Below are 10,029 nucleotides of genomic sequence, written 5' to 3' on the forward strand. Positions count from 1 at the left end.
CCTCCCTCCCTCCCTCCCTCCCTCTCTTTCTTTCTTTCTTTCTTTCTTTCTTTCTTTCTTTCTTTCTTTCTTTCTTTCTTTCTTTCACAAGGTTTCTCTGTGTAGCCCTGGCTGTCCTAGAACTCACTCTGTGGACCAGGCTGGCCTCGAACTCAGAAAATACTCCTGCCTCTGCCTCCCAAGTGCTGGGATTAAAGGTGTGCACCACCACTGCCTGGCAATATAAGCCATTCTTAAAGACAAACCCCATGTTCAGCAGTAGATGGCCAATACAAACTTAATGGCAAATGGCATCATTTGTGGTCCTTTGTCAAGGTATTTATTTCTTTATTGTTGTCTTGCCCTTAGAGATCCCTTTTGTATATATCAGGGCTTCCAGTTTTGTGTTTTTATGCAATTCCTGTGTGTGCTAATGTGTGTCTCTCTGTCTATATATGTTTCTCATGCTTTTTCTGTTTTCTTTGGCTCTTTTTCTTCTGTTTGTTTGCTTTGGTTTTATCTTATTTTAGTTGTTTATTATTCTCTAGATACCTGATCGTTTTATAAGGAGAAACAGAAAGGGCGTAGTTTAGAATGTGAGGGGAGGTGGGGAAGATCTCAGCAGAGTTGGGGAAGGGAAACCATAATCAGAATATACTTTGATATAAAATTTTTCAATAAAAAGTAATAAATAAAAATGAAAGTGATTGTTTCAGTTATTCTTTCAACAGTAAATATTCTATTTTAAGAATAAAAAGCAATTAATTAGCATATTTAAGTTATATGTGTACATTGAGGAATTTAAGGTTAGTGCCAAGTTGACTTGAGATGCCTATGAGAAAATGGATAAAGAAGTGTCAGTGGTTCAGAGAGGAGAGCTGAAACTGAACTTTGAAGTTACTGAGGCATGTTAAATATATTCCATTAGAATGAAGTTCACACAGGTTACTGGATCTTGAAATTCTATTAAAATGAAACAAAGGTACAATCTCTCATGAAAAGAAAAGGGCAGAGCTACAAGAGCTAGACTGTCTCCACTTCTTGATGAGTCAGAAAGCAGATGACAGAATGGTGACTGCTGAATCAGCAGAGAAAGGGAGATCTATTGTTGTCTGGAAGACAACGAGGCTAAGGAGCCAGGTGAGGCCTCCCTAGCCTTAACTCCATCCAGGATTATGAGTTTTAGACATTAGTCTGGAAAAACTAAAACCTACATATTCCCAGTCAGCTTTTCTTTTTCTTGTTCTTATTCAACATGAGAAAAGTACACAAAGGAAACAATGGTATTTGGGGGAGCAACAGATAATATTTAAAATCTCTTACTTATGTTTTAAGAACCATGTTAAGGAATGTGACTACTACAGAAAAAGAAAATCATTTTTATGAAAAGAGTAAAAATCAATGAATAATGTTCTTAGCTATTGGGAGACACATGACTTTGAAAATGTTCAACACAAAAATAAAAGAGATTCCAGAAGCACTCTCAAAAACATACAACAAAAAGACACAAAGGAGCTGGGACACCGCTCAGTGGATATGAAGCTTTCTGGGCAGAATGCGGACACAAGCACTGCCTGAGTTCAGATGTCCAGCATGGAGGTAAAAGCCAGGTACAGCAGCTCGACTGTATGCCCAGTGCTGGGGATGCAGAAAAGGGAGGTTATTAGATCTTGCTAGCCAGGTGCTCTGTATTCTGTCCAGTTAGTGAGCTTCAGGCCAAGCCAAAGATTCAGTGTCAAAAAATAAGGTAGAGAAGCCATTGAGGAAGGCATCTAATATCAACTCCTGTCCCCTACTCCCTTCCCCCCACCACACACAGAGCATATACATAACAGAGAGATATTATTAGGAGTTCATGCCCTTTCTGTTCTACCTAGGGACGTATTGTCTTTACAATATGACACAGAAACAAAAAATATTTTGTAAAGTAGAAGTTAGATAAAGATTCAGTCTACAAGGTATAATTTCTGACCAAGTGGTTTCAGGAGGGGAAAAGGCATGAAGAAATTTTAAAAGGAGAAAATTATCACATATAATGAAGGAGTAACCTCAGAGCCATCCTTAAGTCCACTGGCTGTGCTATTTTTCTCTGACATATCTGACAATAGGTATTTCCTTTTCAAGAAAAAAAAAAAAAGGCAAAAGCAAAAGGCTATTAAATTTCTAGGTCCAGGTCACTCATTTCTGCAGGGAAGTGGAAGAGCTTACCTTCTGCCAGTCACCATTGGCTCTGTTCTGTTAGGGCCAGACCATTCCTGATCCAGTCACTATAGCCAGAGCACCATCCTATTGTAAATGGTTTTCACTTAGACTGTAAGAGAGTCATCAACCACCCAGCGTGGTGGCGCACGCCTTTAATCCCAGCACTTGGGAGGCAGAGGCAGTCGGATTTCTGAGTTTGAAGCCAGCCTGGTCTACAAAGTGAGTTCCAGGACAGCCAGGGCTATACAGAGAAACCCTGTCTCGAAAAACCAAAAAGATAGTCATCAACCAAGGAAAAGCTATCAAAGAGATGTTTTATCACTAAACAGTTATGGAAGAGTCACAGGAAACACACTTAATGTTCATTAAAATATGAACATTTCAAAGTGTAAGAATTTGAAAGGATTTGCCATTAGGAAATTTCTTAAAGGTTCTACTGAAATGGGGATGGTGGGAAGAGAGCACATATCTAGAAAGAAAACAGCACCAAATCAATAGAGAAAGAGAGAAATATATTGATCCTTAAAAATGACTCTATAGAAAAATGATGCTACTATGTATCTTTTAATAACTATTATGTTGTTTACACTTTAAACAAAAACTAACATATGATTAATAAATCATTTTAGAAAAGGTAAGCTACACCATATTAAACTACAAAAGAATCAAAGTTACATTTCAATACTAGAAGACAAAAGATAAGTCATAAAACCAAATATGTTACAAACAGCTTCAGATATCTATATTTCAGATCCACAGTTACCTAGCAATTGAGAGAGAAGAGGGATTACGACATTGCTGTTAGCTTTCCTGACTTCAACAACACAGGAAACTTGTAACTCTAAACTTTCTGAAGTTTATAGTTCTAAGACTTTGCTACTTAGACAAATTATTTTGTATGCAAAATAAAGTACACCCTTGATAAAAACAAAAGACAGATAAAAAACTTACAAAAGTATAGCCTGTTAGGAAGAAACAATGAAATCAAAGTCTAGAAACTTCTACTACTGAATTAACACTCAAAAGATTAAAATGTTGTTCTTTTGCTTAGAGCAAGTTGAAACAAACTTGGAAATTATAGCTTTTCTAAGTTTTTTTCTTCCATAATTACCCAGTTATTCATTAGAGTATATGAGACCTCTACTGGAATTTTTGCACCATAGTTTCACAAATCGATTTAACTCTAAAAGCCTAGCTATACAATTTCTTTCATTAAAGTAATATATTTCTGATATTGATGTCTTTAAAATATCCTATAGTAAAATTAATATTTTTGCACAGGAAAAGAAGGAACTATTTAGTCCCAGACAACTTGATAACATCTCTTTCAACTATAGTTATAATTATCATGTATGAAATTCCAAAGCAGAACTTGTCAAGATTTAACATTAGCATTAATTTATGTCATAATTGACGGGTTACTATGAAGATAATGGCAAAGCATCCATTTCTCCAAAGACAGCATGGAGAGAAAGGGGATTTCTTCTTAATTACTACTAATCGGCTCACTTTTAATTAAACTGATTAGTAATTTATTATCGTTCCCTTTCCTGGATGGATATTATTATCACAGGGTTTCTCTAAAGTTACATTTGGGATTTTTAAGTTCTTCAATTTTGTAATATTTATTTATATTGAAATGTTAATATTCAGTTGCAGTGTATTTCGAAAAATAAATGTGAAAATACAAGGTCTGTATTTAGTTTTTACATCTCCAAGTGAATAACATTAACTGCAGCTTTCTGGAGAATGACTGGAAGCAAAAGTCTTTTCTGTCCCCCAGCTTAGAAATCCCAGTAGTTATAATGAACATGCAGCTTCCAGTGACAACCTCTGCAGAGTGTCCACCTCCTGCTAGCTGACTAAATAGCACACTGTAAAGCAATAGTTGCCTGTGCTCCTTTTTAAGATAAAAATGTTCTGACATGCAAAATAGAAACTGTTTTAATTAGTAACTGTAAGCCTACTTAGTATCTGGTATTTTTTGATCAAAGTTATTAATCAGTATAAAACTCTAACTAGCGCCAATGATTTGAGATTATGAAATGTTCATTACAAAACTTGGGAAAGGGCTGAATTCTCTAAAGAGTGAGGAGATGCAACAGTACCAGAAGGATGGAACTTTTTCTTCTGTAAAATACTAAGATTTGCAGTACACACAGACTTATGATCACCATCAATATGTGTTATATGAACTACATATAGTCAGTGAATAAGCACTTGTATTTAGGGAAGAATACCAAACTGTCGTCAAGCAGTTGATTATTAATGAGAAGGCAAGAATGATTATTCAATATAACCTCTGTTAACATTTCCTGAGTGTAGTATCTACTAGAGAGACAAGCCCACATTTCTCTCTGAAATTTTGTGTGCTGAAACTATTCATGAATGAATGATGGACAATAAAATGGCATATTTGATTCATAAGACTGGTTTCCAGTCTGCCTAACCTTAACCATATCTGACCATCACATGATCACCACATGACCATCACATAATCACCACATGATCATCACACAACGATCCCATGAGAACATTCCCTCCTGCTAGCAGACATTACCAACTTGGCATACCTTCATTCCTTCTTACAGCCCTCTTCACCATCAGCCAGGCTGTTAGTCTGGCCCTTGTCTTACTCTTGCACGAGAAAGTGTAATGTAATAAGGAAACAGAATGCATCCATTTGTTGAGTAGTGATACCAAATAAAATATGTTAATGAACAAAGCTCAAACCCTATCTTTTCCACTCTCCTGAAGATAAAGAAATGTTACTTGACAAGGGGACTAAGCAGTTAAGAGCACTGGTACCTAGCATCCATATGGTTTACAACCATCTATAACTCTAATTTAAGGGAATCTAATTCCCTTTTGTAGGTGCCAGATATGCACATGGTGTACATACACACATGCAGGCAAAGCACATACACATAAAATAAGAAAAAATGGGAGAAAGCGTGTGACAGGCCTAGACATAAATCTATACCCAATGTCTGATTTTTCTGTAGTCTAATATAAAGACATACTAACGAGATTTTTTGTTACCTTCCACTCAAAAGAAAAATATTCTCTCAAAGAAGAGCTGGGCTATGAAAATGGGCAAGTTATTTAATAATAAATAACTCAATAAGTAAAAATTACCAAGTTCAAAACAGATAAGGTAGTCACTGTGCAGACCTTAACAAGTTTCAGCAGTTCATAGAGATCTTCAACCTCATCACCTTCACGTTGGGTATAAACTCTTCCTGTCTCCAAGCTCCTTCCTCTGATGGTTCTGCGGTACAGGGGCAGCGCCATTGCTTCAGCATACAAGTCAATGGCATGGTGACCCACTGTCTGATACATATAGCTATCCAGTTCATCTGACTCCACTGCAACAGTTAAAGGAAAATTAATTATCACGACAGAGTAAAACAAATAGACCATAGGAAGTAGCTTTTACTACTTGAAGAATGGTCAACACTAAACTTAAGAATTTAACCATATCTCTCTGCTTTTATAAGTGAAATAATATATAAACACTGCACATTTGTCCATAGATAAATTTTGATAAGTTCAGCTTTAATAATATATGTTTCTAATTATAAACAATATATTTATAGCATTAAAATTATATACAACATCTAAAAATAAGTGTAATGCATCCAATAAACTTTTAATTAGTTTATTCAGTTAGAAGTTGTATTACATATCATTCAGGTTATTCAAAAATCATCTAGACTCTTAATAAAAAATGTTCTTAAGTAAATATCTGCTTAGTAAATGATACACACTTGTCAGAAAAATTAGATATAATTGATATGACTTATAATCAATACATCAACAAAGCATATACATGTATCTTCAGTATTTACTAGAACAGTTACAAATATGTTTAGAAACATGATAACTGAATCTAATAAATGATACAATCATTAATTATATCTCAATATTCCACACATATTATAGGTAAAGCATTCATTACAGAATTGTTTATAAAAAGAACTATATTATAGTCATATAATAAAATGGCATACATTTTCCAATGTGTGCTCTGCAGAATATGAATTCTATAGCACATTAATATTCAAAAGAGGGGATAAAAGATTGTATGTCAAATAAGTTTTAAAAGTATGTAGGTCAATAATTTTAAATACGTGACTCTGTTGAAATTTTTCGTAGATTAATATGCTTTCAGTTCCTCCAATAAGGACAAAGTATGACTTACCTCTTCAAATGATCTTTACACCATTTTCATTTCATATAGAGAAGATACAGGAGAAATTATATGGAGACTACTATTTAGTGCCATTGAGCGTGTTGACAGTTTGTTAAGTTACAAAATAGTAGACTACAAAATGTATGTTTTCAAATGTGGAAGCATTCAATCAAAGGGAAAAAATAGCATTGTAAATGTCTTTCAACAATCATACGCCACCTCAGTTTGGTTTATCACAGTTCTGACCCCCACCCCTGCCTGGCTTCCTACTAAACAATACTCCCATCATTATTCTAAGTCTACTCCTCATGCCAGTTTGAAACAGAGATTTAGTCAAACCACTCTAAAAACTCACTCTTCCTTCCTACCAAGTTAGAGTGAGTATTTAATGAATTTTCACTAAAGGATATTGGTCAAATAAATTTATTCAAAGAAACTCGAGCTTCATAGCAAGAAACATCCTGAAATTAATACAACTACGAAACAGTATAATGGCTTTAAAACCTGATATATTTTCATTAGGGCTCCATGGAGTCCTTACCACAATATAACTTCATTAGTGGAAGCTATACAGCAGCAACTGGTGTAAGAGCAAACAAAACCAAAAGGCTCCACTGTTGCCTAAAGCACTTCAATTAACATACCACAAAGCCCCTACTACAGACTTAAAGGGATGGCTCTGTACAGTTTATGACAACTGCACATTATCTCATTGATGGGAATAAATTCTTTCCCAGAGTACCTACTGAAAACCCATATTGTGAAAATCATGATTTGCTGCGAATACACTACACCCAGCTTTGCTTGTCAATGGAGCCATGCATTCCTCCGTGAGGCTCCTTTCAGTGCACTTAAAGGGGAAATCATTCAGTAACTAATTCAACAGTTCCAACATCCTGCTGACTTTAAGTCATTATTACCCAGCCCTGTACATCTACTGATCCACACAATCTATTGTCTTCTAAACCAATTACATTGTCAGATGAGAGTCCCAGATTGTTAATTCATAATATTCTATTTGCATTTACTACTGAAGTTTTCATACTAATAATATTTTACCAAATGCTCTCATTCTATTAATAAGTATAATTTAAAAGATATACTTGCTTTTTATTTTACTGTTCTGTCAGCAAAAGGAACACATTGGAGATTATACAATAATAATCTTGTCACAATAATCTAATATTGAAATTGAAAGCTGGACATAACTGATTCAAGAGAGAAAAATAACTTTATATATGCAGTACACATCCTGTGAACATAAGTATTTTGATTTGATTTGCTTTTGTGTGTTTGTTTTGTTTCATTTTCAGTACTGAGAATTCTCAAGTCAAATGAAGATTCACTTGTCCATCTTGATGAAAGGGACAGACAAGGTCTCACCATTACAGCACAATCTGTAACTGATTATGCTTCTTTGCAATTAAAGCAGCAGTAGTCCATTTCTCATATTTTAAGTTAGTACCAGAGTCTTTCTCCGAAAACTCTTACTTCTAAACCCTAGCTCATCATCACCAAAGCCTAGAATAAAGCCCTGACGTATAAATTTACCTACATGGTTTTGTAAGCCCATTTCCTTTCTTCCTATAAAATACTCCCAATTTCCATCTTTCCACATCACTTTCAGAATTGTTCAAATATCCAACAGAAGTAAACTGGTTCATTCAAATGAGTTTAATACTCACTGGTCTATCAGTACACTATGAGTGAATACCTACCACAGGTATGGAGCTTAAAGGGCTGAGGAGCACCCACAGGAAAGACTTAAGGCACTACATCTCTTCTCAAGAGGCGTATAAACTATGGGAGGGTGCAAGGGGAAGACTTGCATGCTTCACTGCATCTAAGAGAGCTAAGGACATCTTTTTAATAGTGGCATTCAAATATTGTAAATCAAGAACCAATGAAGCAGAGTTTTCTCTTCATTATTTCTTGAAAACCTAAAATAATGAAGTTGAGTTGCAACCATTTAGAAATTGATCAAAAACAAACAAAAAACAACAACAAAAAAAATCATACTCTTACCTTGGTTTTCATCTGGTCTTAGATTTGCTAATGCAACAATTTGATGCCCCTCAGCAATGCACTGCATCATGTTGTAACAGCTGTCCTTCCCACCACTGTAAAACAAGTCAGTAGGGAAAAGGGTATGAGTGTCAGGCCTCTGATCACCAGTAAACACAGAATCACTGGACATCAAAATCAAACACATTTTTACTTGGCTTTTCAGAATCCATGAAGGATTGTTTCACAATTAGTGCTCAATAAGACACACATTTGTAAGTAGGAAGAACACTGACCACATGAATCTGAAAGTCTAATGTTGCCACTTCTAGGAATTTATGAAATTACATGCATTAGCAACAATACAGAAGTTCTATATAAAGTATATTTGTTACAGTGGTTTTATATAAGATAAAAACTGCTGTGCACATCCCCATCAAAATGCCAACACAATTCTTCAAAGACATGGAAAGAGCAATTCTCAAATTCATCTGGAAAGACAAAAAACTCAGAATAGTGAAAACAATTCTTAACAATAAAAGAACAGCTCGGGGAATCACCATCCCTGACTTCATGATTTACTACAGAGCAATAGTGATAAAAACTTCATGGTATTGGTACAGAGACAGACATGTTGATCAATGGAATAGAATAAAGACTGTCACTTGATCTTTGACAAAGATGCCAAAATATACAATGGAAAAAAAGAAACCATCTTCAGTAAATGGTGTTGGTCTAACTGGCTGTCTGTGTGTAGAATGAAAATGTACCCATATTTGTACCTTGTACAAAGCTGAACTCTAAGTGGATCAAGGACCTCAACATAAAACCAGATACACTGAATCTAAAAGAAGAACTTGTGGAGCCCACCTCCAATAGGAAGACAGGACATTTGTGGGGTTGTCATCCCATAGTCACACTTGTGACCCATAATTGTTTCTGTCTGAAAGAATTACAGGGATGGAAATGGAGAGGAGCCTGGGGAGAAGAAGGTCCAATGACAGGCCCAAAGTGGGATCCAGCTCAAGGGGAGGTCCCAGTGCCTGACACTGAGTACTAAGGCTATGGAATGCTGACAAAAAGGGATCTATCATGACTGCCCTCCAAGGGACCCAACAAGCATCTGAAAGAGTCAGATGCAGTTATTTGCACCCAACCAATGGACAGAAGCAGCTGACCCTTGTTGTTGAGTTGGGGAAGGCTGAAAGAGGCTGAGGAGAAGGGTGATTCTGTAGGAGAACCAGCAGTTTTGGTTAATCTGGACCCCTGAGATCTTTCAAACACTGGACCACCAAAGAGACAGCATACACCAGCAGATAATGAGGCCCCTAACATACATGCAGTAGAGGACTTCCAGGTCTGTATTCATCCAAAGATGAAGCACCTAACCCTCAAGAGACTGGAGGCCCCAGGGAGTTTAGAGGTCAGGTGAGGTGGGGGATGGGGCATCCACGTGGAGATGGAGTGGGGTGGGGAGGAGGTTTGGGATGTGGAGCAATCAGAGGTGGATGGAGATGGGCTGGGGATGGAATATGGCGTGTAAAAAATGAATTACAAGTGGCACACGCCTTTAATCCCAGCACTTGGGAGGCAGAGGCAGGCGGATTTCTGAGTTCGAGGCCAGCCTTGTCTACAAAGTGAGTTCCAGG

General features: G+C 36.3%; 1 protein-coding gene across 3 annotated transcripts in view; it reads right to left on the reverse strand.

The window, feature by feature from the left end:
* Positions 1–10,029, reverse strand: part of Dph6 (diphthamine biosynthesis 6) — a 139,202-nt gene that overhangs the window by 122,185 nt on the left and 6,988 nt on the right. For all 3 annotated transcript variants that reach the window (XM_021156493.2, XM_029474394.1, XM_029474393.1), the window contains exons 2-3: positions 8,402–8,496; positions 5,356–5,549 (exon numbers count right to left, since the gene is read on the reverse strand). In XM_021156493.2, the coding sequence (XP_021012152.1) occupies positions 5,356–5,549; positions 8,402–8,496 (289 nt within the window). The remainder of the gene's footprint in view (positions 1–5,355; positions 5,550–8,401; positions 8,497–10,029) is intronic.

Source organism: Mus caroli, chromosome 2 (genome assembly GCF_900094665.2).
Source record: "Mus caroli chromosome 2, CAROLI_EIJ_v1.1, whole genome shotgun sequence".
Lineage (NCBI taxonomy): Eukaryota > Metazoa > Chordata > Mammalia > Rodentia > Muridae > Mus > Mus caroli.